Source organism: Citrus sinensis, chromosome 8 (genome assembly GCF_022201045.2).
Source record: "Citrus sinensis cultivar Valencia sweet orange chromosome 8, DVS_A1.0, whole genome shotgun sequence".
Classification (NCBI taxonomy): domain Eukaryota; kingdom Viridiplantae; phylum Streptophyta; class Magnoliopsida; order Sapindales; family Rutaceae; genus Citrus; species Citrus sinensis.
Genome location: NC_068563.1, coordinates 2,104,621 through 2,132,603, shown reverse-complemented (window position 1 = coordinate 2,132,603; position 27,983 = coordinate 2,104,621). Strand labels below are relative to the sequence as shown.

The 27,983-nt window shown below is 38.0% G+C and overlaps 5 protein-coding genes across 5 annotated transcripts; 2 read left to right on the top strand and 3 right to left on the bottom strand.

The window, feature by feature from the left end:
* Positions 1–49: 49 nt before the first annotated feature.
* On the bottom strand, positions 50–1,436 carry LOC127899430 (uncharacterized). Its single transcript, XM_052432885.1, has 2 exons — positions 1,063–1,436; positions 50–959 (listed from the first exon to the last, which is right to left on the bottom strand). The coding sequence occupies exon 2, from the start codon at positions 857–859 to the stop codon at positions 215–217; it is 645 nt and encodes a 214-aa protein (XP_052288845.1). The 5' UTR covers positions 860–959; positions 1,063–1,436; the 3' UTR covers positions 50–214.
* On the bottom strand, positions 1,026–2,386 carry LOC112499257 (uncharacterized). The gene is made up of 3 exons (XM_025102025.2): positions 1,643–2,386; positions 1,228–1,446; positions 1,026–1,154 (listed from the first exon to the last, which is right to left on the bottom strand). The coding sequence occupies exons 1-3, from the start codon at positions 2,384–2,386 to the stop codon at positions 1,026–1,028; spliced, it is 1,092 nt and encodes a 363-aa protein (XP_024957793.2).
* A 611-nt stretch (positions 2,387–2,997) lies between these two features.
* Positions 2,998–7,205, bottom strand: LOC102626049 (probable beta-D-xylosidase 5). The gene is given in 10 exon segments (XM_052432077.1): positions 2,998–3,488; positions 3,490–3,622; positions 3,703–3,809; positions 3,811–4,028; positions 4,031–4,353; positions 4,355–4,433; positions 4,511–4,569; positions 4,655–4,824; positions 4,943–5,029; positions 7,152–7,205. Coding segments are annotated over 10 exon segments (1,647 nt in total). The 3' UTR covers positions 2,998–3,071.
* Positions 7,206–7,418: 213 nt separating this feature from the next.
* LOC127899109 (uncharacterized) lies at positions 7,419–9,079 on the top strand. The gene is made up of 4 exons (XM_052432076.1): positions 7,419–7,665; positions 7,998–8,378; positions 8,596–8,796; positions 8,889–9,079. The coding sequence occupies exons 1-4, from the start codon at positions 7,419–7,421 to the stop codon at positions 9,077–9,079; spliced, it is 1,020 nt and encodes a 339-aa protein (XP_052288036.1).
* Positions 9,080–20,601: 11,522 nt separating this feature from the next.
* On the top strand, positions 20,602–22,599 carry LOC102625483 (putative F-box protein At3g52320). Its single transcript, XM_006487004.4, has one exon. It carries the CDS (start codon positions 20,744–20,746, stop codon positions 21,923–21,925), a length of 1,182 nt encoding a protein of 393 aa, XP_006487067.2. The 5' UTR covers positions 20,602–20,743; the 3' UTR covers positions 21,926–22,599.
* The last annotated feature ends 5,384 nt before the right edge of the window (positions 22,600–27,983 follow it).

Below are 27,983 nucleotides of genomic sequence, written 5' to 3'. Positions count from 1 at the left end.
ATCTACCAAACTACTGGTCTATTTCAACGTCTTCATTGCCACATTTCTCCTGGTTAGGTAATTAGGTTGAGAATCCAACTTAAACAATATGACTGTGATTCTATTTTGATATAATTTAAAAATGGAAAACTTTTATATCTCTGCTACAGGTGTCTCTTTACCTACGTACCAACATTTCTATTGATCTTCAAACTAGAGCAACTGCACCCATATGCTAAAAAGCCATGGCAGTTCTCTCAACGTGCTTTATCAAGATACCATATATCTTGTTCTTCACTCTCCAATAAGCTTCCAATTCTGAATCTTTCAATACAAAACTGTCTTTGTCACCTTCCCTACTGACAATCACACCTAACAAGTCACTCACTTTCTTAATCTGGCTCATCTTTTCAGCTACGTGGCTATCAGACTGCTTGAAAATTAATTCACAATCAAACTCATCTAAGTAACTCTCAACATAAGCTAAAAAAAATGCTCTACATTCATCATTCAAGGAGTTAGCCAGTTCCGAAGCTGTGTACAAAGCGGTTCCCTTCACCCAACCATCAGCCTGATTTTCATTTTCACCTGCCAATCCTACCTGGAATCCAACATTGCTACTCTGCATTCTAATAATGTATGTACCCTTTGTTCTACTGCTACTGCTATAACTTGCTCTACTTGATTTTTTGCTGGCACTTGTTGCGTCTAAAGAAGATCTCTTGGTATTGTTCTCGGGGGAAGGTGGGGTGAGATCGGATGCTAGAGCTGCTTTGATCCAAGAAGTAGCATTCTTTTTTCTATCCAATCCGAGTTTAAGCAATTCTTTGAGGGAACTAATGTCATTTGACTGAGTATCATTCGATCTTAGTGAACTCATTTTTGTTAATGAATGAAGAATTAGTTTTGTCTGTGCCAAATCCTTTTGAAGATTGAAAAATTTACCGACTGATTGGTGCTTATGAAGGTCCGAGTATATGCTGAAAATGCAAAAAAAATGTGTTGGTCAGGTTGGTGAAACTATGCATAAATCTTAAATTGATTGATCAAATCAACCAGCGCAGAAGCCTACAACATGCATACCTTAGGCACTTGAGCAACCTCTCAGTGGCTGAAGCCTCCTGTAAACAGTCAATAGCAGCAAGAACAGCCACATCTCTCTGCCTCAACACTTCCTGCCAAGCATTTGATACGTGTTTATGCAAATATTAAAAAAAGAATTAATGAAGCAACGTATTCTAGTAATACCCGGCCAAGCTTCACTAAGTTTGAGGGGAGGGAGTCCCAGGATATGTCAGCTTCTGCCCATCTTTTGTCAGTGGACTCTACATCACTCTTCTTCCATACTGAGGCCCTCTGGTTGGGACCCTTTACTGATTTTCTGGGAATGCCAATGTCTTTTCTTCTTTGTTTAGAGCTGGAGTGCTCATCAGAGCTATCATATCTAGGGGGACACACTGGGGCCACCTGTAATTACAGTAAATTCTTAAGCTATAAAATAATAACAATTCCATTTAAATTCTACTTGTGAATTAAAAGTTCCTGTCAGATGCTTGATTACTATTCACTGCATAGAAGGTCAACAATCTTATGCCATCGCTTCAAATCTTGGTGCTAATTTGAATTCATAATTGAATAATAATGCAAAGATTGAAGCACTTACACAAACACTGGTACTAACACTACGGCTAATGGGTTTGATCTCATGCTTTATAATAACTGAGTCTGAAACTTCTGCAATTCTTGGACCATTCCAGCTTCTTCTCCTAGTTGCAGATCCCGATGACAAGTTAGTTTCAGAATCGATAATCCAATCTTGATCAACATCACACATTCCATTTCTCCGAGAAGTCTTCCTCTCAGGATCAACTTTTCTGGTGCAACTCAAGGCCTTCCTTGCCATCCCTACGTGCTCTTCCATGCGAGCTTTTGAAACATTTGAAGTGCGGAAGCCTACCGTATGCTTCTTCTTATCATCATCACACTCTTCTAGGATCATCTTCAATTCAGAAACCCCACAAAATCTTTCCAAATTCTCTATGGAAAAAAGATCCTTAGGGTCCCCTGTACAAGGGTGCCTTCCAGGAACAGGCTTCATGCCTTTAAGCATTGGAACGGGATATGCCGCCTCTAATTTCTCAACATAAATGAATTGTCCTAGCTGTAATCTGTTGCATAAAACCATGTCGCCTTGTTCTTCAGGCAATGACACATATGCCGCACGTGAAGAATCAGAAACTTTCAAGAAAAATCCTTGATTAGGCCAAAGGTTATCACCCTCTACCAAAACAGGAATTATGCTTCTAACTTGTAATAAAACAGGCTTTCTACAATCATCAGATTCATTTTCCTTGCCTTCCATTTCTTTAAGAAGCTTCAAGAGAACACCAAAACTCAATTCTCCCATACTCTTTAAAAAGAAAAGAAACTTAGCCCATCATTTTCTTGTTTAATAGTAAAAAAAAAAACAAGGAGAATTGAGTGTTTCAGATCAAGAAAGCGCAAGAAATAGTTTTTGCAGAAAGGAAAATGGGTTGTTTATGGGCTATGAATTAATTACAGTTAGAATTGTTCGCACAACAATTTTTTTTTTCGTAAGGATACGTGGTTCTTGATTCTTGATCATCTCCGGTTTGTTCTCTTGAATTACAGCAATATCAATTACAAGAAACCAATAAGCTTCACGAAAACTGCGATGCTGGACATCAAATAGGCAGTTGAAAACCGTTACTACAGATCCTATGGTGTTGTCTGTTGAATTGATGGTGGTGATGCATGAATCGACCTATTGTTGAAAATTGAGGTACTTTTGTCTCGTTCCATAATTATTTCTAAAATGTTTATTGTATAAAAATATAAGTTTTTACTTTTATTAAACAGGTCTCTAGTTTAGAATGGATATTTTCTATTTCCTAAAAAATTAAGAAAATATGAAACTGTAACTTCTATTACATAATACTACGCCTCAAATATATGGGTGGCTAATATTAGTATTGTTTGTAATGGTGGAGCTGAAACTACACGAATGCTAACTCTCTTTCACTTGTACCTTTAGCAGCCTAACAGTGAGACGGTGCCTCACTTGGCGCTTATTAGGAGATACAACAATAAGAATATGCTGCCCTATGACCGGCTTCCTTTTCCATCAGTATCCATAAAGATATAAGCCCTTTGCACACATCAAACCTTACTGTCACATTCTTGATTTTGCCCCTCTTCACATCCACTCTTTCGAACCCAACTAGCTGCACATTTGGGGCACCGGCTACTGATGCACTTGGTGGCTTCGAAAACATTAGCACAACATGAGAACGGCCCCTTGGCCTGCTGTTCTTGACACTAATGACAACATCAAATTGCAAATCTTTGCATTTTACTATGGTGACATCAATTGCTTGATCATTAGAAGAGTAAATGTTGTTTGCATTTGGTTTGATGAGTACTGTGGAAGGAGCCGAGATAATGATCTTGGAAAACGATGAGTACTTGAGTCCGTGGGCAAAATGGTTAGATGATTTTGCCCGAGTAAAACCTGTAGGTTCTTCCAGGGAGATCAGCTGTGGCATTGGCTCTCATGTTCATCTCTGTCGTTGGCAATTGCTCTACATATTGTTGCGGATATCATGTAAATGGAAACCTTCCAATTGACAGTTAAATGTTATTTAAGCAATTAACCTCAACTTCTTGTACAAAAGCTTAAGCTGATCATAGGTTAAAAAATTACCTGGATTATAGTCTCCAAAGATGATTTGAGCTATAGCATCTCCACCAGCTTGTCCTGGATATCCTACCCACAATATCCCTTCAATTTTGCTATTGGTCTTTGCAAAAGGAGACATCAACATTGCCAGCAGCCATAACAACAAGAATCATTGTTCCTTTTGTAGCATTAGCTACTTCCATCACCAGCTTTTCTTGATATCCATGTAAAGTCAAGTTCTCTTTATCAAGCCCTTCTGCTTCTATAGACTGATCAAGGCCCACAACCATGACAACAACATCAGCCGTGCCTGCAGCCTTAGCTGCCTGTTCTATAAGAAGTCGTCTCTGCATTTCACGTTGCTACGACCTGGTTCATATGTCAGTGCAGGCACATACTTTTGTAGGCCCTGTAAGGGATTAGTATAGCCACAAGTTTTGCTGGCATAGTTGCTTATCATCACATTCGTGGCATTAGCATTCGATCCTATAACAGCTAAGTTCTTAGTGTTATTTGAAGATAAAGGAAGAGCTCCCTTGTTATCTAGCGAATCTATTCCTTGCTTCGCTGCATCAAGAGCCAAGGACTTATGATCATCTGTATGTACATCGGACGGTCCTAAATTCCCCAATGGCTGTGATTTGGGATCCCCGTCAAAGAAGCCTAACCTCATATTCTTCAACCTTGCTCAATTAAACTGTATTCTCTGTATACTTTCCCAAAAAATCCTCACAATTCATGTTTAAACCTGTGTGACAAAATCATATGAAGATATTATGTATAAATGAAATCATGACTATAAATTAAACTCAATGTTAGCATTTATTTGGATGCAATAATATATGGCATTGTAATAGACATGAATAGAGTCGCAATCTGACATTATGTATCTGCCAAATGCAAACAATAAAAGCACAATTAGGCACAAGTGGTATGCATATGAGCTTGAATTTGGATCATATGTTAAGTATATACCAATCAAGACCCCATTGGCTTTTGATAACTCCTTTGAGCAGATCTGGATCAGCACATGTTGGAATTCCAATTACTCTGTTGTACGAGCATATCACACTACTGACATGTGCCTCCTTTACACAGCTCTTAAATGGTGGCTGATACATATCTTCTAAGTCTTGCTTTGTTACCTGCAATAACCCAAAACTTAATTATGATAACATAACGTATCAGACATATAACATGATGCGTCACACTAATTAGATTTACAAATTATGATAAATGTAACAAATAATAATACCTTTGCACCAAACGAAATCGATCAACACCTTTCTAATTGTCAGCATCATAAGCAATATAATGCTTGCAACAACTAGAGACCTTAAGCCTATATTGCTAGTTGAATTTTTGCAATCATCCATTTTTATCAGTTTTACTTGAATATTAATATTGATTTCATATTTTGCAGGGCAAACTCACTGATGCTGTTCATGCAAAATGGGTGTCCTAATATGCTCGTAAACTTATCCATGATGCATGCTTTCTTATTGTTAATTCATACTTTCATACCTTTGGTGCTCTACTTTGTTTTAGGAGCTTCTTTTTATTGGAGGCTATAATGTACCAAGGAAATGACTTTTTTTTGAATAGGTTTTCAAGATTAAGCAAGATTATAGAAATAAAGACTTCTAATTTTGATGATTGATATGGGCAGTTTACTAGTTTTCATGTGGTAGATTTTCGCCTCTTTTTTTTGAGTTTGATACATTAATGTCTCGGCTTTATGCTTCAATGTTAGTGTAGTTCTAAATAATGTAATAACTTTTCATATTATTCAATGGAGATTTCAACTCAAACGCGATTGCAAATTTTCAATTTTTTTAAAAATTTTTCTCAAATAAATGGTGATACCATAGTATAGTTATTTTTATGATGCCTTTGTATTAACATTTGTTTGATACTATAGCTAGGATCATTGTTTGGATTTTTTTTTTGTATCAACAATCATTTGATACTATAGTAACATGGAATTATTGACTCCAAAAATTTAGTGACAATTCGTTATTGGCCCCCAGGTTCTTGACACTAAAATTTAGTGTCAGTAAAACATACTGTTGATGCTGAAATCTGGTCAACCTTTGCTCGACCAGATTGGCTCACCAACGATTGTGCTGATTATAATGAAAACACTGCACTCCACCAGCTTCTGCAATTACACAAACTCCTGAAACTCAAATCACCCTTCTTCCTCCTTCCTGACCTGTGCTCACAGAAATAAATAAGAGGCGCCGATGATTTTTTCGGCGAAAACCCTCTGATGCTTAAGTCAAAATGCAGGGTTTTCGGAAAAATTGTATAATTTAGGGTTGTGCAAACTAACAACAATTTAATCAAAGAAAGGTGCCTTAGAGGTTTTTATGAAGTTAAATGCTGATGCCAATTTGGCAGAATTTCCCCCCCTCTTATTTTTTTTTTGTATGTCTCCTATTCTCAATCGATTTTCCCAGATTTTATAGGCGATCACTTCGTGTCCCTATAACATTTCTTACGCCCCGTAATACTCAGGCGATCAAGGGTCATCATGGGTCTCAACAATCAACGTTGGCAAATGTGAGGCGTCGTGTTCTCCCCAGCGGTTTAGGGCGTGGCGAAACTGTCACGCTGTCGTAAGATCGTGCCCTCTCTTTGAATGACAAGTTTCTGGTCGGTCGTCACGTGCCCCATGGAGAATACACCACCATGAATCTGCTCACATCATCTAACCAAGGAGATTCGTCCCCGACTAGGAATAGGGACATGTCCAACTGGTGCCTTTTTAATACCCAAACACGTGCCTTTTTACTACCCAAACACCAGTCCCTCGGTTTCTAGTAGTGCGAGTGAAACGAGTTAAGACTGGAAATTAGAATTCGAATCTGGCCGCATTTGGGTTCAACTACCCAGGTATGGCTTTGTTACGACGGAGTTGAGATGACACACCCCATTTAGACGATTTCTAGTCAGGGCTTAGATATACGTTAGTATCTCCACATAGACGCCCGGCCTGGCTTCTTATCAGTCGCCTTAAATGTCGATGACATGGCACTTTCTACACTCTGCTTTTGAAATTTGAAATGGCGGTTTATATGCCCTCGATATGCGGCGATTGAACTGACACCTGCGTAACTTAAACGCTTATTTACTCTCTCCTGCGTTAAATCCCTAATTCGACGATTTTACTGCGTTCAACTTTCCGTCATTCTATCGTGAACTAACTCTTTTTCTAAACTCAAACGCATTTCCTACGCCAGAGATTTCCTTTTGCTTGGCCCTCTTACTGTCACAGCGACACCACCAACGCTGATTTATCCCAGGTATCGCCCTTAACCTCTTCTTTGGTTGTTGTTGCATGGGTTTTATACTGTTCTTTCGTGCTCTGGTGCTTGGATTTATTGTACTTTTCTCTTTAAACTCCACTATGTCGAGACGAAAGGGAAAAATAATCGCAGTTGAGAGTGATGAGGAAATAAATTCATACCCCAATTTGTTGAGAGCCACTGATCTCTAAATCCCTTCCAGTATCATAGGTCATTCCTCTAGCAAGGACACTCTTAGATACCCACGACCAGAAGTTATCTCGCCACCTTCCAGCTGCGAACCCAGTGGGAACCGCGGTGGGCAAGCATCGGGTTCTGGTGAGAATCGTTGTTCTGACGGGGCTGAAATCCCTGGAGAAGAGGGTGGCAATGAAGAGAGTAGGTCCGAGCCAAGCCAACTAGCCAAGAAAAGAAATATCGGTCATAGGATGGAAGCCGATTCCTACCCCATTGATTACCTCAAGTGTGCCACCACCCATACTGACCTACTTAAACTGAGAACCCTTTATAAAATCCCTAACGACGTTCTCCTTACCATCCCCGAGAAATGTGATGTTCCCAGTCGACCTCCTAGAGGCTATGTAACTTTGCATTTGGAGAGCTTCAAATTAGGAGCTAGATTGCCCCTTCAACCTTATTTTGTCCAGATTTTGGGTGGCATGCATTTGGCTCCTGGTCAGCTTCATCCGAATGGGTGAAGGGTATTCTCGAGCTTGTTCGTGTTGTGGGAAATGTGTCAGCTCGGGGAACCCTCCCTTTTAGAAATAAAAAAGTTGTATCAACTGAGGAGCAATCCAAAAGAGGCGGACTGGTATTTGCCTCCTCATGTAAAAATTAGAAGAACAAATTCTTCTTTGTTGGGGGAAACTGGTGCCCAGCAATTCAGTCGCTTAGTGGTGATATTCACTTTCCCACGCGTTTTGTCACCCCAGGTCGTTTATTTTTCTTTATGCTTCACGTCTCTAGTCGTCACTTATCTGTTCCTTTAACCTTGTCTATGTTTTTAGACTCGTGGGGCCTGGTCAGCAAACTCGACAACGAGCCGCTGCTCAAGGTCGAAATCGAAACTACTCTAGTTAATGCCTCCAACTGCCAGGATCTCTTATCGCCAACAAGTTTCGTCGAATCCCGTCTAGTTGACGTAACTGCTGGGATGGATAATAAGATCCTCAGCGCCATGTCAAGGAAACGTACTCGGGCGTCGGGCGAATCTAACAACGCTCCCTCTCCACAGAAGAAAAGCAATACTGGTCATTCCAAAACCCCTGCTCCTGCTTTGCCCCCTCATTCGACCCGAAAGAATAGCAGAGAGAAACTTTGCGAAAAGAGTCCTGGGGGCAGCGCTCAATCCAGATATCAAACTTCATCGCCCCTGCCTCGTGACCGAGGTGATCATTTGGCCTCATACTAGAGGGAACACACCAAATCAGTGGGGCCCAAACTGGTAAAAGATGTTGAGAGCATGAATCTTGGCGAGCTGGGAGGCTTCCTCCAAAGGGTTGCTTTTACGTTTGCTACAAGCTCAGGACCGTGCCTCATGAGAGGAAGCAATAGGCGGAGATTCAGGACTTAAGGAAAAATGTTGAATCTGCTGACCGCTCTAAGGAGAAGATGCTCAAGCTGCACAGGCAGGTCATGGACCTAGAAGAGAAAGTTGCTCTGCTGAGTCCAAGTCTTCTCAGCTTGAGAATGAGTTGGCTGACCTAAAGTCTAATCTCGAGGCTACTCAAAGCGAACAAGACACTCAGAAGATGACATACAAAGAACAAATCAAGTCCTTGGACATGTTGGTAGCTGAGTTAAAGGGTAAGTCCGCTGATGTGGTCGACCGACTGGACGCGAAGTATGATTATGGCTTGCTTTTTGCTATAAATACATCATGTTCGTGCTCAAGAAAGAATATCCAGAGCTGAACATGAACAAGCTGGAGGCAGGCGTGCAGGAGTATATGGCTGAGCAGGGTCAGAGGGACAAGGGCCAAGAAGAGGCTCATTCGAGTGGGGAGCAGGAGAAGGAGGCAGAGGGACTAAGCTTTAGGCGCAGGTCAGGAGGTTGCTCCCTTAAAAGTCGTTGGTCTTTCTTTGCCTGAGATTGTATATCCCCATTCCGTTGAAGTTATTGAACCTTCTACTCAGGACCTATAAACTTTAATCTCTATGTAAATCATAAACTTTCTGCTTGGTTACAAACGTTGGAACTTTATAAACTTTTGATGCTTTCTAATTGTTTCCCTGCTAGTCTTTTCCTTATGGATTGCCTTAGAAATTTTCCCTGAGCTTCTGTCAGCTCGTGGTATAACCATAAAGTAGGTTTTAGGATTTTATTTACCCGTCCTCAGACGACTGAGTGGGTTTGGGCAAATTTTTGCCTTAAAGTAATTTGTAAATTTTGCTTGCTCGTCTTCAAGCGACTGAGCATGATTAGACACCTTTTTGCCTTAATGAAATTTATAAATTTTGCCTACTTGTCCTCAAGTGATTGAGCAGGAATAGACACCTCTTTGCCTTAACAAAATTTATAGATTTTGTCTGCTCGTCCTCAAGTGACTGACTAGGAATATGCACATCTTGGCTTTAACTAAATTTGTTGATTTTGCCTACTCGTCCTCAAGCGAATGAGCAGGAATGGGCACATCTTTGCCTTAACGAAATTTGTTGATTTTGCCTCTCGTCCTCAAGCGACTGAGCAGGAATAGACACATCTTTGCCTTAACAAAATTTGTTGATTTTGTCTGCTCGTCCTCAAGCGACTCAGCAGGATTAGGCAACTCTTTAGCCTTAATGGAATTTGAAAATTTGCCTGCTCGTCCTCAAGTGACTGAGCAGGTTTAGGCAACTCTTTTACCTTAAAATCGTTTTAACAAGACATCTGTTAACATAATTCATCTCTATTGAACATTTGGCGGGTTAAAATGAATAGAACACATACACATGCAACAACTCCTTACTACATCTAGCAAGGATAACTTAACGAGAAAATTTTCACAAAGTACTTTGCTTACTGGAAATATTTCTTCAAGTGTTCGGCGTTCCATGATCTCTTCACCTCCCATCCATATGGGTAGGCCAGCTTATAGGCTCCCGGGCCAGTTGTTAGTATTACCCTGTACGGGCCTTCCCAGTTCGGGCCAAAAACGCCCTGGTTTGGATATCGCGTGTTCTGATTCTCCTTTCTGAGCACCCAATCCCCGGCTCAGAATTGCCTTATGCGCACATTTTGGTTATAGTAGCCCATTATCCTCTACTGACACCGAGCTACCTTCTGCAAGGCTTTTTCTCTTTTCTCCTCCAGCAGATCTAGGTTTATACATATTTGCTCGTCATTCTGCTCCTCACTGAAATATTATGTTCGATGTGTTCCCACTTCGATATCTGTTAGGACCACGGCCTCATGACCAAAGGCTAAGGCGAATGGGGTTTCTCCAGTTGCGGTTTTGTGTGTTGTCCGGTAGGCCTTTCTCTCTATGAATTTGTTGGCTGCCTTTACCTGTCCTTTTGCCTGGGGATATACTGGAGAGCACAACTTCAATTCAACACTCAAATTTTGGCAAAACTCTATGAAATTATGGTTGTCAAATTGTCTTCCATTATCTGTTATGATTGCGCAGTGGATTCTGTATTTTCAAATGATGTTCTTCCAAATGAAATCGGTCGTCTTCTTCTCCGTGATCTAGCTTAGAGCGTCAACTTCTACCCACTTCGTGAAGTAGTCTATAGCCACGATTGCATACGTGGCGGCTCATTGTCCTTTGGGCAAGAGACCAATTAGGTCGATCCCCCATTGTGTAAAAGGCCAAGGAGATGACATAACAGTCAGCTTTTCTAGAAGCTGAGCAAAGACATCTTAGAAACTTTGGCAGACTTTGTAATTTATGGCATCTCATTTGCATTTTGGTGCATGGTTGGCCAAAATATCCCTATCGCAGTGCCTTGAACGCCAAAATCCTTGCTCCCGAATGATTGCCATATATTCCCTCATGTAGTTTCCGTAGCACATAATTTGCTTCCTTGTCATCTAAGCATTTCAGGAGGGTAAGGTGAACCCCCAGTAGTAAAGTACCCCATCGAGCAACGTATCTCTAGCTGCTCAACATTTCAACCTCCTTGCTTGCTTTCTGTCCACTGGTAAGGTGCCATCACAGATATATTAGAGAATCAGATTTATGCAGGATCTTTCAGTGTCCACCCCCATTACTTCTGCTTTTGCCTCAATGCTTGACGAAGTTCTCACTTCCAGTGGGATTGACTTGGGCAACTTTGGATCTGCAGCTGCAGCCATCCTGACTAGCATATCTGCTCGATAGTTTTCTATCCTGGCTATCTGCTTTACTTCAACCTCTCGGAATAGCCCAATCATCTGTTTTGCCTTCTTCAAATAAAGCTCAATCTTTTCACCTCTTGCCTGAAAATTCTCATTAAGTTGATTACAGACGAGCTGAGAGTCTGCTCGAATCTCGACCCTTTCTGCTCGTAATGCATGCGCCAGCCTAAGCCCAGTAATGAAGGCTTCGTACTCCGCCTGGTTATTCATGAGTTAAAACTCAAACTTCACTACGTAGGAGATCTCGGCACCCTCTGGACTCTGTATCACCACCCCTGCTCCAGATTCTTGCTCACCGTGTGACCCATCAAACCATTATCAACCACACTCCTTCTGGCCTTTCTTTTTCGGCTGGTCGTCCCTCATAAACCCCTTCATCAAGCTCTGTGCACTTTGCCACAAAGTCGGCCAAGGCTTGTGATTTGATGGCTCTTCGAGGTCGATAGGTTATGTCAAACTCGCTCAGTTCCACTAACCATTTAACTAAGCCATCGAATGCATCCAGTTTCAAGAGTGTTTTTCAAAGAGGTTGATCCGTTATTACTATTACTAGGTGCGCTTAGAAGTATGGTATGAGTTTACGCATTGCTGTTATTAAGGCCAGTGCCCATTTTTCCATCGCGGGATATCTAGTCTCCGCGTCCACCAAGGCTTTGCTGGTGTAGTAAAGTGGATGTTGATTTCCTTCATCCTCTCTGACCAACGCCGAACTGGTAATCCACTTAGAGACAGCCAAATACAAGTATAACTCATTGCCCTCCCTTGGAGTTAATAATAATGGGGCACGAGCGCGATATTCCTTCAGCTGCCTGAACGTCTCCTCACATTCTATTTTCCACTCCATTTTTCTTCCATTCCTCATAATTTGGAAGAAATGGTGGCAGTTATCCGTGGCCCTTGAAATGAATCGGTTTAAGGCTGCCAGCTTCCCCGTGAGGCTCTACACCTCCTTGATTGTTCGAGGAGACTTCATCTTTACTACTGCCCGTATTTTCTCTGGGTTGGCCTCAATTCCTTGGTGGCTCACCAGGAATCCTAAGAACTTACCCGAGCAAACCCCAAATGCACACTTCTCGGGATTAAGTTTCATTCTATACTTCCTCAACATCTCAAAGGTTTCTTTTAAATGCTGCACATGATCTGCTAAGTTCTTGGACTTTGTAATCATGTCATCCATGTACACCTTCATTGTGCGTCTGATCAATAGTTTAAAGATTTTATTTACCAATCTCTGGTAAGTGGCTCCTACATCTTTAAACTGAATGGCATCACCCTGTAACAAAATAAACCTATGTTGGTGATAAATATCGTGCTCTCCTCATCCTGCTTCTCTATGGGTATTTGGTTGTATCCAAAAAATACATCCATAAAACTGAGCAGGCTGTGGCCAGCCGTTGAGTCAACCAGTTGATCTATCTTTGGCAAAGGGAAACCATCTTTTAGGCATGCCTTATTGAGGTCCGTAAAATTCAAGTACATCCTCCACTTTCTGTTTGTCTTCTTTACCAGTACCACATTAGAAATCCACTCCGGATATATGGCTTCCCTAATGAAACCTGCTCGTAACAATTTTTCCACCTCGACATTTATGGTCTCGTACATCTCTTGGTTAAAACACCTCCTTTTCAGTCTCACCGGCCTAGCTCCTTTTTTTATTGCTAACTTATGGCAAGTGATCCCGGGATCAATTCCTGGCATGTCTTCATGTGACCAGACAAATATATCTGCATGAGACTGTAAGCACTTTACCAGCCCGTCCCTTATTGCCTGGCTCAAGCTGAATCCGATCTTTATTGTTCTGCTCAGATCATCTTGGTTCACCACCACCTCCTCCAAAGTCTCAGCTGGCTCCTGGCGACCATTCCTGGAATCCCATCGGCTATCGAGAGCGGTAACTTGTAAGGTCTCCTTGGCAGCTGTAGCATAACAACTCCTTGCCATTCTTTAGTCACTTTTCACCATGCCTACCACCCCGTTCACTCTATACTTCAACGCTAGGTAATATGTGGATATGACGCATTGGCTTACCCTCATGAATGGTCGCCTAAGTATTATCTGGTAGAGGCTTTTTTCTTCTACAACAATAAAATCCAACATCACCGTCTTTTTAGACGGCCTTGAGCTTATAGTAATCGGCAGCTCAATAATCCCCATGGGAGTAAACTGTCATCCTCCAAATCCTTTTAGGGATGTGTTCGTGCGTTCCAATTTCAGGTCTGCAATTCCCATTTCATTCAAGGTTGATTTAAAGAGTATGTCGACTAAGCCGCTTGTGTCCACCAGTATCCGTTGGAACTCTTTATCCACCACACTCGCCTTGATTACTAGTGTGTCCTCGTGGGGGTATAAGACGCCCTCTTCATCATCATCTGTCCACATGATGGGAACTTGTCTCACCTTCGCCATCTTGGCTATCGAAAAATTGAAAAACACCTATTTGCTGGTTAGAGCATATCTTCCATAATTCTTTCTTGCTTTATTCGAATCACTAGCCAGTGTTGGCCCTTCTGCTATTACCCTGATAGTTGGCTATTCACGCTCCAGGTCTCTCTTAGTTTCAGCTCCCAATGTGTATTGTGAATCCATAACAGGAAACACATCGTCGACATACTTACCAGATCTTCAACTTGGTTTTTCAGATCGTGGAACTGGCTGATAGTATGCCCATCAGCCCATGAGTGTCGTGAAACTTGCAAAATCGGCCTTCATCTCGTTTATGAACAGGTTTGGTTACTGAGATAGGGGGTACAGTAGGCCTCACCTTTCAATCCTTTCATATAGCTCTTCCATATAAACCTTCAATGGGGTGTACTACTTGTACGCTGGGTTCTGGTCAATCAGTTGGACTGCTCAGCTGTCATAAAAATCGCCATGGGTTGGCATTAGGGGTGGCTGGTTTGGTCGGCCAACCCTAGGGTTAACTACATTCAATGTCCTCAGAGTGTTGTGATAAGGATGGGGAGCTTTGATGCTGAGCTCGACCGTGCTGGAACGGTTGCGGTCTTTAAGCCATCTGGTAGGGACGAGTCCGAGCTAATGCTCCCCCACCTGCTGATGATTCTCTGGTTCGCTTCCTTGACACGCTCATACCTGGTACTTTCTTCTCCTTTCGCCTCAGCTCTTCCAACTGTTCACTCTTTATTTTCGCCACTTTCTCCTCCTCGATTTCTATATCCCTATTCGTCTGCTCATACCCCGTTAAATAACTCTGAATAATGGGGTTCCTTAGGTTGTACCACAATCAACCTATTCTCACCCCTTCTTTTAATCCTTTCAATGCCTGGCGATGATTGAAGACCCTCAAGTCAAGTATGACCCGATGATATCTCTTCACAAAATCTCGAAGAGATTTGTGTTCCTCTTATTTCATCCCTATTAAATCGTCTTCTGGGGCTACCGCTAGGAGGAACTGTTCGGCCAACTCTTGGCACATTTGCTCATAGCCCTTTATGCTTCCACGCGGCAACTTGCGATACCATTCTCGGGTTCGTCCCTCCAACGTCAATGGAAATACCCTACACCTTTGTGCTGGTGTTAACCCCTCCATCATATCATTGAAACGTTTAATATGCACCAACGGGTCACTTCTCCTAGAATATTTGAGGTCTGAAAAACGAAAATCCCTCGGTATTATTGTTCCCATGATTTCCACCGAGAGAAGAGATTCGTCGTCTAACATTATCCTCCAACTAGGGGATATTCTCCTATCCTGCATTTAATCTATTATCTATGCCAGCCGCCGCACTTCTCCCTCAAATTCCAAAGCTTGACTAGGATCGCGCGCAGCAACCTAGTCGCGCTCATGTTCAATAGTATGCAACCGCTGTCTAAAATCGTTCTCCTGAGCGTTCGCTTCTAGGCTATCGCTTCCCAAGACTCGCCCGCTACAGGATTGGTCCATCTCTTTATTTCCATGCTCTCCCAGAATCCGAACCGCATCTCTATATATATATACCCTTTTAGATAGTCCCCCCAGTAAATGAATTTCCTCGTTCCTATGCCTTCGATGACTGGGTTCCGCAGCTGCTTCACCTCCTGTTACGACAGTGTCATAGTCTCTTTTCCACTCATTCCTCATCTCGTGCAGTATTGCAGTAAGGGTTTCCATTTGGTTTTTTATTCTCTCCATTCGCTCTTGCATTAGTTTCTCTCTGGCCTCATTTGCTATTTCCTGGAGGGTGATTGCCTCATTGGTTTCATTATCGCCCCCTAGGGCGCCACCCCTTATCACATCCATAACTGCTCTTTTACTGTTCCATTAATGGTTATTCTCTCAATGATAGCTTTTTATTCGAATCCCCACAGATGGCGCCAAAATGTTGATGCTGAAATCTGGTCAACCTTTGCCCGACCAGATTGGCTCACCAACGATTGTACTGACTACGATGAAAACACTGCACTCCACAAGCTTCTGCAATTACACAAACTCCTGAAACTCAAATCACCATTCTTCCTCCTTCTTGACCTGCGCTCACAGAAATAAATCAGAGGCGCCGGTGATTTTCTTCGTCCTTCATGACCTGCACTTACAGAAATAAATCAGAGGCGCCGGTGATTTTCTTCGTCCTTCCTGACCTGCACTTACAGAAATAAATCAGAGGCGCCGGTGGTTTTTTCGCCAAAAACCCTCCGATACTTAAGTCAGTATACGGGGTTTTCGGAAAAATTATATAATTTAGGGTTGTGCAAACTAACAGCAATTTAATCAAAGAAAGGTGCCTTAGAGGCTTTTATGAAGTTAAATGTTGATGCCAATTTGGCAGAATTTCTCCCTCTTTGTTTTTTTGTGTCTCTTCTTTTCAATCGATTTTCCCAGATTTTATAGGCGATCACTTCGTGTCCCTAGAAAATTTCTTACGCCCAGTCATACTCGAGCGATCAAGGGTCATTATGGGTCTCAACAATCAACGTGGGTAAACATGGGGCATCATGTTCTCCCCAGCAGTTTAAGGTGTGGCGAAACTGTCGCACTGTCGTGAGATCGTGCCCTCTCTTTGGATGACAAGTTTCTGGTCGGTACGCGTTTCTGGTTGGTCATCACGTGCTCCATGGAGAATACACCACCAGGAATCTGCTTACATCATCTAGCCGAGGAGATTCATCCCCGACTAGGAATGGGGACATGTCCAACTAGTGCATCTTTAATACCCAAACACATACCACTTATGTTATTTTAGTATCATTGAAGGCCATTTTTCTATTAGTGATTGTTGTTTCTCAAGACTCTTGTTCTTAATTTTATGCTTCTATTTTTCTCTTTAAATAATTTTCCAAAAAAAAAGAATAATATTTTCTTCATCTTATAAGATGACCATCAACCTCTTCTGATATTCATCAAACTCCTATTATTTGAAGAAAATTCATATGAAAGAAAACAAAATTGGAAATGAATTCAAACATACCAAAGAATGTGTAATTAAATAATTAAGAGACAAGCTACTGATAAGAAATGTTATAAAACATATAGTTAAGGAGAAAACGCTTTTTTTTGAGAAACTGAAAAATGGAATGACTCCAGTCTAGCATCATAACATAAATTCTAGTCTTTATTCTAAAGGGAGGCATAACACAAGTGAGCTGTCTTAAGAAAGTTGGACCTAAATTTTCCGAACCTGCCATTTGCATTTCTGAATCTTTTCATGTCAGAAAATTTTGCCATACAATAAAAAAATTCTAGCTCCATGCAATTTGTCTTCAGGTTAAAAAGAAATATAAATCACTCAGTTGAACAAAAGAATTTTGCCAATAATTGCCCCATAGAGCTAGATTTTCCATATAATCTAATTTTCCCTTAGATAAGTCAATGTGATATATTCCTTATGTCCAAAATCCGAAGGAGATAGTTCTCCTAAATTTCTCATCTTTGAAGTCAAAATTCATTATACAACATTCATTAACGATAAGTCATCCAGTCCATGTCCTCATATGCCAATACTCCTTGCTCTTTTAGGAAATATAAGTAAATTGATGAGATTAGACACCGTGATTTTGTGTCTAAAGTGTATACTTCAGCGCGATCTAAATTCTTCCACTGAAAAATTCTTAAATATATGGTATGCATCTCCTGAACAAATGTGTGAACTCTTGTCAGAGCATCCCTGTGCAACTGATATTCTTACCTAGCATAAAGAACTAATATGAGCCTACCACATGGGAATGAACCATACATTATCCCTACACAATTTGAGGGACCAACAGGAGCTTGCCATGTTGAAAAGGTTCATAAGTCCCCTAGGTATCCTAAAATAAAAGAACGTCAAAGGTCTTTTAGAGACACACTCCAAATATTTGAATAAATTAAGAATATATTGAAATGCCTCTACATGAGGCGGGTCATAGCCAAATAAGTTATGCCATGTATTCCAAGGGACTTAAGGGTGCCCTCAGCAGCACTACTATATAAACCAAGCTTGAACCGCTAAAAGAGATTCTTCACTTTGGAGCCCACTCTTTATCTTATTCTCTTTCTTCTTTCTCTTTAAGAAATGGAAGTTTTTGACCTATCACATTTCCTCAAAATCATTTTATGTCTTCCATTCTTAGAGCTCTCAGGACCATACATCATACACCATAGGGGGTTCCCACTTTTATTATCATATTTCCATAAGAGATCGTCTTCCTCATTCTTTATCTCGATCCTCATCTTTCTAAGAGGCAATTGCTACTTATGAGCTTCTCCATGGCCAACACAATGTAGCCAGTCCCCTTTACCCTCCATACATAAGGACACTCGTAAGAAGTATCTCCATAGGCCAATATAGATCTCCCTTTTAGGAACCTGAGAAGAAGCATTAGGAAAGCCATTTCATATAAAGAACCTTTTTATAATATCATATTTTACATAATGGATGAATTATTGAGACGCTCCTTATAGACGAAGGTCATAAGCTGAACCACATAAATCTTGTGCCCTTTATATTTACATTTGTGTACATTTTATACTCCTTCAAGAGCATCCTTAAAGTTGCCGAAGCTCCTCAGGTGGTCCTAATTACTCCCTAGAGCTCCTTGAGGAACTTGTAAGCGTACCATGGCTTCCTGATGTCCTTGGGCCCCACAACGTCCCTTCGAGTTCCCTTAAACACACAGCTTCCTAACTGATCTGAGCACTATGTCACCATCTCCTAATCAAGTAAATGTTTAATGCTCTCTAGCCCACATTTGATGATAACAAACTAGGTTAAAAATGTTGGAGTTATTAAAATTGTTTTAAGTTCTTAAAGTCATATGATGTTTTTTGGCATGTTTAAGAATCATGACAAAATTGAATAACCGTTAATCTTGATACGGCAAACCAATTTTATAAAGATAATACTTAATTTTGATTCTGGAAGATAATAGTGAATCATTTATTAGAAAATGGCTAACTGATAAATTCCAAAGAGCAATTTAATTGAAAATGATGAACCGTTTAGCGCAAATAGGTAGCCGATTATTTCTTGCAAGTTTCTGGAATTAAACGGCAAACTAATAATCCTAAAATGTAAGCCAACTCCAAGCAGATTAGTTACTTAAATTTAATGGTAAATTGACTATTCAAAATTCAATGTAACAATAATTTGCACAAGGTCAAAATAATGATCTGACAGCAATTAATGGCGATTCAATTATGCTCAGAAAGTTAACAACAACTAGTTTTCTTCTCCAACTATAAAAAGACTCAATCAAATTCAAATTACAGTGATTCTACAATTATCATTGAGCTTGTCATTGCATACTCAATCTCTTTTGTACTTAAAACTTGATTAGTCTTTCATCTAATCACACTTTGGGCTTTCACTTGTAAACACATACATTGTGTGAAGAAAATTTTGTGTAATTTTCAAATTGAGTGTTTGAGAGTGTGGAAAACACTTGGATTAAGAGGTTTGGGATAACCTCTAGTTGTTAAGTTTGATTAACACCCGTGAAGTCAATTCTAAAGATTTTGAAGCTTTAAGGTATAAGGCTTGATTAGTGGAATCCTTAAGCCCAGTGAGCTTGGAGGCGTGGACGTAGGCGAAGTTTGCAGAACCATATAAAAATCCCGTGTTCGATTCTCTTTTCCTTCTCTCTTTACATTTAAATTGTTGATATTTATTTATTTTTTATTTGCTTAATATAGATATTTGTATTGAATTTTGTTTTAATTACTCTATAATTTTTAGAAACCCAATTCGCCCACTTTTGGGCTGCTTAGCTAATATTTCAACCACTAGGATGAGCAAAAAAGGGTTGAAACAATTAGTAATAAATTGTTGTAACTTGTTGACTAATAAGTCAAAATTCAGCTGATCATAAATATATTTTGTGCATGTGGAAACTTGTATTCGGATAATAATAGGACAATGATTATTGTTGAGTTGCTGAAGTCTTTCGTCCTCTTCCAGACTTTTGAAGAATATATTTTTAAAAATTTTAAAATAAGATGATGAAACTAGAACACAAGTTGTTAAGAATTGGTCAGTTGGATTTGACTTCTAACATCATAAGAAATTATGATGCTTATTCTTCATGGTTGTTTACAAGATCTACTTTTACATCATGATTAAATGTTGTACATTCTCTTTAAATTAGACTTCTTAAAAACCTCAATCCTCAGTTTATTTACATATCTATTAAAAAACTGAGTCGCACAATAAAATTATGACATAAATTACCTAAATAATTAAACTTTTAGAAATAAAACAGAAAATTTTATAAATAGAACAACAATTCAAAATACAGAAAAACACATAAGGAAATTAAAAAATTAAGAATATTAGCATCAAATTTTGATCAATGAATAATAATAAAATAATACACGAGGGCGCTATTATATGAATTTACAACCCGATAGTTTATACAAAAAGAGTATAAAATCGAGCAAGAGTAGGTAACAAGGAAACTTCTTGATTAAGTTCCTTGAATTAAGACTTGACAGAAACTGCCAATTGGGCCCCTTACGTTTATGGGGGCCGAAAATATGGATTCATGATGGACATGGTAAATCCAACCCAGATACACGCAATTGCCATTAAATTAGAAACATAGATAGATTCTCTCTAGTTGGATTATTTATTGAATTCGGCTATTTGAGCAACTCCAACGTAGATCCAGCAAATGTAGGTGTGCGATCAAAATTTAGAGGAGCTGTCATTCTTTAATTGAGTTGCTATCATCGCACTTTTATATTTGTTGGCTCTATGTTAGAGTTGGTCCAACGTAGCCTAGCCGTGGCCTTTTTTGAATTAGGGTCCAAATGATTTTAGTAATTCTTTAATTGGGTCAACATTAATTTTCTTATTTAGGATTAGGTCATACTTTTATTCCTTTAAGTCAATTGAGGATTTCTTCTTTAAAAAGTTTTCGTATTTGTTTCGGCTTTCCTCGTATATTCATAATTAAGGCTTTAATATTTTTCTGATTTCTTCTTCTTTGGTTATTGGGGCCCCGGAGAAAAGAAGAGAAGAGAATGAAGGTCAGGGAAAGACCCTCTATTCCTGATGAGATTGTGGATGAAATTATTATAAAATTACCCGCTAAATCTCTAATGCGGTTCCGGTGTGTCTCCAAGATTTGGCTCCACAAAATCGACAGTCTTGCTTTTGCTATTAAGCGCAGTGCTGCTGCTTCTGCTTCTGCCTCTGCAGATGAAGATAATCAAATTCTGCAATTAACCTTTGCAAGTAAGCCTCCTTTCCCCTTTCACTTGCTAACACTAGAAGATGGCAATATCATTAAGAGAAGCGCGCATCCAATTTTAGAGCTTCCAAACAATATTCAAGAAAGCAATTTCATTAGTCACTCTGCTTATGGTTTATTTTGCTTTCACACTCGTGGGGGAGTTGGGAAAGCTTATCTATGCAATCCACTTAGAAAGGAGGTTTTAGAGCTACCGCAAGCAACAACTGGTGGCAGTTGGTTAGATTTTTATGCAATGGGATTTGATGGTACGACCAGTACATATAAGATTGTTCGAGTTTTTGGAAAGAGAAGCGAAATTTACACTTTGGGCACGAGTTCATGGCGTGAAATCTCCTCTGTTCCCCCTGAGGATCTAGACAACATGAGTAACGGAGTATCTGCTTATGGAGACATGCACTGGGCGGATGATGATCACTTCAGTTTTGGACAAAGAAAAGGCGTTGATAACTGTGTGATAATATCTTTTGACTTCAAAAAGGAGGAGTTCAAGCGGACCCCTACTCCAGACTTTGGTTCTTTGTCATATGAACACGAAAGGTTCGTGATGATTAATTTGAAGGGATGCTTGGCTATTGTGATTCTGACTCCCGAAGACATTGAGATATGGATGATGAAAGATTATGATCGGAAAGAGTGGGTTAAAGAGTACAAAATAACGCATAACTGTGAGCTCATTATCAAGGAATTCTGCTTGTATGTAGGAGCTTGGGGTCCCGGGGTTGTTCTTGATGCTTATTGTAGCCAGAAATTGCCTGTAGTTGTTTTTGACCTTAAAACTAGAGAGGTGTTAAATCTGCAGGTTCCACAGAGAGTGGATTATAACAGAAGAAACTACAGTTACGCTGCGAACATTCTTTCCCTCAGACACTTTGGCAACATAATTGGAGCAGAGGAGGATCGTAGGTGCCAATTCCTCAAGACAGCTGATTTGGTTTATCTTAGGCCGTAGATTAGTAGGAGTACTCATTGATTGTGTTGGTTCTGCAGCTTCTTCTCTTTTTCTTTTGGAAAAAAACGCTAGAGCTGAGAACAAGTTTGTAGTCAGTGTAATCATAAATTTCACTTCCCATCTGTAAGGGTTTTATTTAAATGGTTTTTACCTACAAGAATTACAGTGTATTGTTCTTGATCCCAAATTAGCCAAATAAATAAATTTTCACCCTTGTACTTTGTCAGGGAACATGGCGTTCTGTTTCACTAATATAAAACACTTAATATTGTATTCAAATACGCACTTTCTTTGATGAATTACCGGCATATATAAGGGAATGCAGTCTTATGCAGATGATTACCACCTTTAATCAGGCAAGAGTACTGGAAGAATACAATATTTGGTCGTTGAGCTGCTGAAGCAATGTGCCAGATCTTGGAGGCACGATGGAAAATCAAAAGTGTTTTGACAGGCAGTCTCAGGAAGATTTGTTAGTAGACGATCTCAGCAGGATCATATGCACTTCAACCTCCTGCAAACCGCTTGTGATTATTTATTTTTCCAATACGGAATCTTCCAAGACGCTGTATTCACTATCACCTTATAAACCCAGCATTCATTCTTTCTATTAAATTTGCCCTTCCGATTTTTATTTGTGACTCTTGGACAGAGGGGATATCTTTCATCTACTTAATACATTGATTATTATGATATAATTAGAGAAATTTTGATAGATAATTTCAAAAGAAACTATAAAAGAGGGTTTTTTTAATATTGAAAGACTATCTAACACTATCTATAATTGAATAAATCCACTAGACTAAAAAAACTTGTACGTCGATAATAATAGAAAGGACTTAGATAATTGACAAAAATTAAAATACTTGCTGAAAATAATTAAAATAATATAATTGTTGTATACCATAATAGAATTATGAGATCACATATATGTCTCCTAGGTCTGATACAAATACCTTCGGAATTGCCCACAAATATATACGATACTCGAATAGTTTTTACAGATCAAAGAATAATAGAAGTCACAAAATGTCAAAGTCCGTGCATTCCTTGAGAGATCGTCTACGAAATCTTTCTGAGACTCCCCGTTATTCGCTCTAGCGGTTCCGCAATGTCTCCAAGTTCTGGGTTGACCCAATTGACAGCGTTTCTTTTGCTATCAAGCATGTTACTTGTTCAGCTGAAGAACAACCGCAAATCCTGGTTTCTCCCTGTCCTAAATTAGGTGCTTATACTCCCTTGCGTTCACTTATATACGATGATGATAACGGTGTCAAGGAGAGTGACCAGTATCCGAATCCAATCTTAAAGCTCTGGTCTAGCTGTGGGAAGAAGTCTATTCTCTCTCTCAGGTTGCTTACGGTTTCTTATGAATTGAAGATATTTGCCATGAATTGAAAACCTTTTGATTCTACCGAACATCGGAATTCAAGAAAGAGGAATTCAAGGTGACTTCTCGTCCGAACATTGGATTTGAAAACAATGAAAAGGGTTAAGTTGGTTAATCTGAGAGGATCCCTGGCTATTATCAAATTTTCATCCAATGATGTTTCTGCTGAAAAGATTATGACAAGAATGAGTGGGCAAGAGAATAACAAAGCATGAATCCTTGGAGAATATTGAAATTCGTTTTTCTATAGGTGTTTGTGCACCTTTCTTATTTCAGGATTATCATAATGATATAGTTCTAATTTTTTACCTGAAAAGGATTCACGCATTTTCACACATCATCCTCCACGGAGGAGGGAGAGCTGTTGTTTAAATTACTGGCTCACAAGGATCTTCAATCATGCAGGAAACATTCTTTCGCTCAAGAAGTTAACTTCAGCAAATTGGTTCCAGCTGCTGCAGAGGGTCATAGATGCATCTTTGAGTTTGAAAAGACAAGTCGATCGGTTTATGTTACTATTGGGAAAAGAACTCACACAAGCGGTTGCAAATTAAGCGGAAATTAAATTTTTTACTCCTTTATCTGATTAAATGATTAAAATGAGATGTGTATCATTTATTAATAAGGCAAAAATAAATCAACACAATTCAAATTAAAAAATCAATTATAAGAGATCAATATTTTACGTGAAAAACCCAAAACGAAAAAAATTACGAGACCATAATATGATATAATCTTTTACTATATCAATAGAATTACAATACAAATTTTTTTATAAATAACTCTAGAGGCTAATAACATTAAGAATATCAAAAATTTTAATTTGCCGTAACAGTTTAATATTTGTCAGTCCAATAAGTAAATATCTCAAATAACAACTAATAAGAAAATAAAATAAAAATTAAGGCCAGTAGAATTATAGAAGACGATGCCAGGAGTTTACTCTTTAAATTTAAAAAAAAAATGGAATTAGAATCAAGCTCAAACAAAGATTAAAACCCTTTCCAAACCAAGTTCAGGCCGCTGTCTCTCTCTCTCTCCCTCTCTCGTTCTTTTTTTTATTTAGTTCAGTGTTTTTTTTTTTTTCTGTCTTCCGTTCTTTTTCGGATTTTGTGACTGGGGCCGCCGCATGCTTTTGTTCTTTATATATACATTTTCTATTCGCTAATTTCACTTAACCCCACAATATTTCTTTAATTACATAAACACCTAAACTAATGAAACTTGGGCTTGGGCCACCCAAATGAGGTGGACCCAACAGTTTCTCCATCGTTTTGTGTCTATCTTAGAGCCCATTTGAGATTACTTTAAAAAAGTAACTTTAAGTGTTTGATAAATAAAAAATCAAAATTATTTTTATTAAATCAGTCTTCTTGCAACTGATTTTGAAAAAAGAAGAAGGAGTAACTTTTAAATTTTGATTTTAAAAATTAATTTTATCTTTTAATATAATTTCAAAAATATCCTTAAAATTATTACCTAAACCCAAAATTATCCTTATTCGAAGGAAACAAAATCAATAATTTAATATTTTTTATTATAATTCCTCAATATAAATTTATTAATATCAATTTGGTGGTTGAATTATTATTAAATTTGGTTCATTATATTATAAGTTTAATTATCAATTGTTTTAAGATAAAAAAATAAAATCAATATATTATAAATATTATTTTTAGTAAAAATTATTATCATACTTAATTGAAAGTATTATATGTACATGTTTTATATGTATAAGTAAATTTTATTGTACATTATATATATTTTAGTCATTTATTTTCTTTCAATAGTTTAACAATAAAATTTACTAAACGTTCGTAACTGCTTTCAAAACTCACAATATTTTTGAAAATAAAATTTACCAAACACTTAATTGATTCTCTTCGCAACTAATTATTCCAACAACATAACTAACAAAAATTATTTTAGAAATTACAACATTCTCAAATTGGCCCTTAATAGAATACTTTTCTTTAATCCGCAGGCAATTGATACCATCATCTCAATCATAAGTTCTAAAGCAGATTAGAGATTTCACATCACAATCAAACATGAAATCACCAACTAATAATATTAAGACATGTGACAATGGAAGTTTAAAAAATCTTGAAATAAGCATTACATATTTCCCTCTTTTCATTATTCCTCCAAGATTTTCAAAAGTAAAAGATAAAACATTAAATTTTTCTCTCTCACTTAATTAATTCAATCTTATTTTCTCTCTCTGTTTCAAGTCTCCATCTATCATCTTTTTTGAAGAGAGATCAACACTCCCATAAAAAAGAAAAAAGAAAAAAAAGAGAGAGATCAACACTTTGACTAATTTATGTGTTATATGTAAATAATTTTAACAATATAGGTCCAGAATCAATAGTTCATAATTACAGGAAGAGTTTTAATGGTTTCCTCTGAAGCTAACAGAAGAGTAAGCTCAAATAATGGCTGTTGGTGGTGGGTGAATTTAACTTTTTTTTTTTTGGTTTGGTGAATCTTTAGTTCATTTAATACCCATTTTAGTTTGCCTAAGGAATGAAATTAAGGTAAGTAATATAACTTTTTGGCCATTGTCCTTGCTGTTGATTTGGCTTCAAAACGGGGCTGCTGGAACTCTAAATGGTATTTTCCGCTTGCCATTCGGTTCTAACCTAAGGTTTAATGAAAGAATGAAGCTATGATCATACCCGAATAGACTCCTTTGATGTCTCCAAGCCGACCATAGTAAAATAGAATAGAATAGATAGGCGAAGCAGCCAATTTGGAATGGGAGGCATAGGATTCGTGTTTCCAAATCGAATCTTCATACTACAAGATAATGAAATTTCAACAGTGAAAAGTGAAATAGTAGTTGGAACCTTTGACATTGAAATTTGGGTACAGTTTGAAAGTTTTAATAAAAATGGCAAGACTCATGTTTCAAAAATCATCTTATCTTCACCGTCAACAGAAATCTTCTGCTTCGTAGTGACAAAAGTTAACTAAAATCATCTTCATCAATTAGAAAAAAAAGAAAAAAAAAATTCTTCTTCTTCAATCTTCACCATGTTCCACAAATGGCAGCCACTAGAACAAAGATAATAGACGACGATTCAGGAGAATGAAAAAGAGAATAAGATTGAGTTAATTAAGGATGAGAGAGAAAATTTTAATGTTTTGTCTGTTTAACTTTTCAAAAATTGAGAATTTGGGAGGGATAATGAAAAGAGGGTAATATGTTATTTTTGTTTTGAAATTTTTTAAATTTCTCTTGTCACTTGTCTAGATATTATTAGCCAATGATTCTACATCAAATTGTGACAGGAACCTTTGATGTACTATAGAATTTCTCTGTGACAATTAACCACAATAGTCTTTGAACATAATGACATGAGACATCAAGTAATTCCTGACTAATAATTATGTGTGGAGATGTTCTTCAAGGACTTTGGGTACAGTGGAGCAATGGCTGCAATTAAGATATAAAAATTAATATTGTGAATACATAATAAGTACAAATTTTAATTTATAATTATGAAAAAAATAATAAAATTTTCATTATATAAGCGGTAGATCAAGGTTCTGCACCTATTAAGTACCAATTTTACATATAATTTTGTTATGTATTTTTGTTATTTCTTATCGGCCTCCTACTGTGTTAACTACAAATTCTTGGATAATAGAAATATATATACACACACACCCACATGATAGTACTATGTTATTGTCAAATGTTATGAAATTTTTGCAATGATATAATTAAGTATGGCCTAATTTAAAAATGCTCATTATTTTTTGTTTGAATTAAAGCTCGTTAATTCATATTCAGTGAAAAAAGAATATTTTCTATTTGACTAATCAAGGATTACACATCCATGTAAACAACTAAAATATGTCACGTCACGCCATTGTCTGGGTCGAATTCAAAAAACGGTATTCGCATGTTTTTCACCAATTCTTTCGTTAGAACACGAAGTAGTATACCGACTCTTTTAACAGAAAATGTAGTTGGATTTTTATGTTTCACTATAATTTTTTATTTTTATTTTTTTCGTGTATTGATTAAACAAAAAATGATTAGTTTGAAATATTTAATTTTTTCCTCTTAAATTTGAAGTCAATTTTCCAATTTGAAATATAGATAATTATTTGTTATGGAAAAAGACAAAAGCGTGCATAGATTCAAAAATTTGAGAAATTAAAAAATAATTTGAGTGACTCCATATGCCGTCCATGGTTTCAACCACCAAACTTTGAATGCAATAGTTTTATTAGTCCTTCAACATAACAACCATTGCGTCACCGAAAGCAGAACCTATTAATCCCTTCCAAAATCGTCCGTTAAAAATCTTGATTTTTACATTTGTAAGTACAAAGTATAAAAGATAATCAATTAAATTTTATTTGTACTTTAATTAGTTTATAACAAACTAAAGATTCATATAGCATTTGATCCTTATGTTATATTATAGCATACCATTTTATTTTACTATTTACTTCACCTTCTAACTTCTTATTTGTATATTGTAAATTGTTAATTATTTTAATAGTAAAAAGGAGTTATAAGTATTGTAGTATTTTAGCTCACTTTCCAAAATCTCAATACACCCAAACTCTCAAAACTCTAAAACAAGAGCTTATAATTTCAAGCTCTCTAAACTCTCGCTGAATACAAGAAAACTCTTCTCAAATTTG

What these genes read in the sequence shown, in the direction of transcription:
- LOC127899430 (XM_052432885.1), bottom strand. Translation starts at nt 859, where the DNA reads ATGAGTTCACTAAGATCGAATGATACTCAGTCAAATGACATTAGTTCC.
- LOC112499257 (XM_025102025.2), bottom strand. Translation starts at nt 2,386, where the DNA reads ATGGGAGAATTGAGTTTTGGTGTTCTCTTGAAGCTTCTTAAAGAAATG. An exon ending in GTGTTAGTACCAGTGTTTGT is followed by an intron (nt 1,447 to 1,642) that starts GTAAGTGCTTCA and finishes CTGTAATTACAG; the next exon opens with GTGGCCCCAGTGTGTCCCCC. An exon ending in ACTTAGTGAAGCTTGGCCGG is followed by an intron (nt 1,155 to 1,227) that starts GTATTACTAGAA and finishes AATGCTTGGCAG; the next exon opens with GAAGTGTTGAGGCAGAGAGA.
- LOC127899109 (XM_052432076.1), top strand. Translation starts at nt 7,419, where the DNA reads ATGGAAGCCGATTCCTACCCCATTGATTACCTCAAGTGTGCCACCACC. An exon ending in GCCCCTGCCTCGTGACCGAG is followed by an intron (nt 8,379 to 8,595) that starts GTGATCATTTGG and finishes GACCGCTCTAAG; the next exon opens with GAGAAGATGCTCAAGCTGCA. An exon ending in GTTGGTAGCTGAGTTAAAGG is followed by an intron (nt 8,797 to 8,888) that starts GTAAGTCCGCTG and finishes TGCTCAAGAAAG; the next exon opens with AATATCCAGAGCTGAACATG.
- LOC102625483 (XM_006487004.4), top strand. Translation starts at nt 20,744, where the DNA reads ATGAAGGTCAGGGAAAGACCCTCTATTCCTGATGAGATTGTGGATGAA.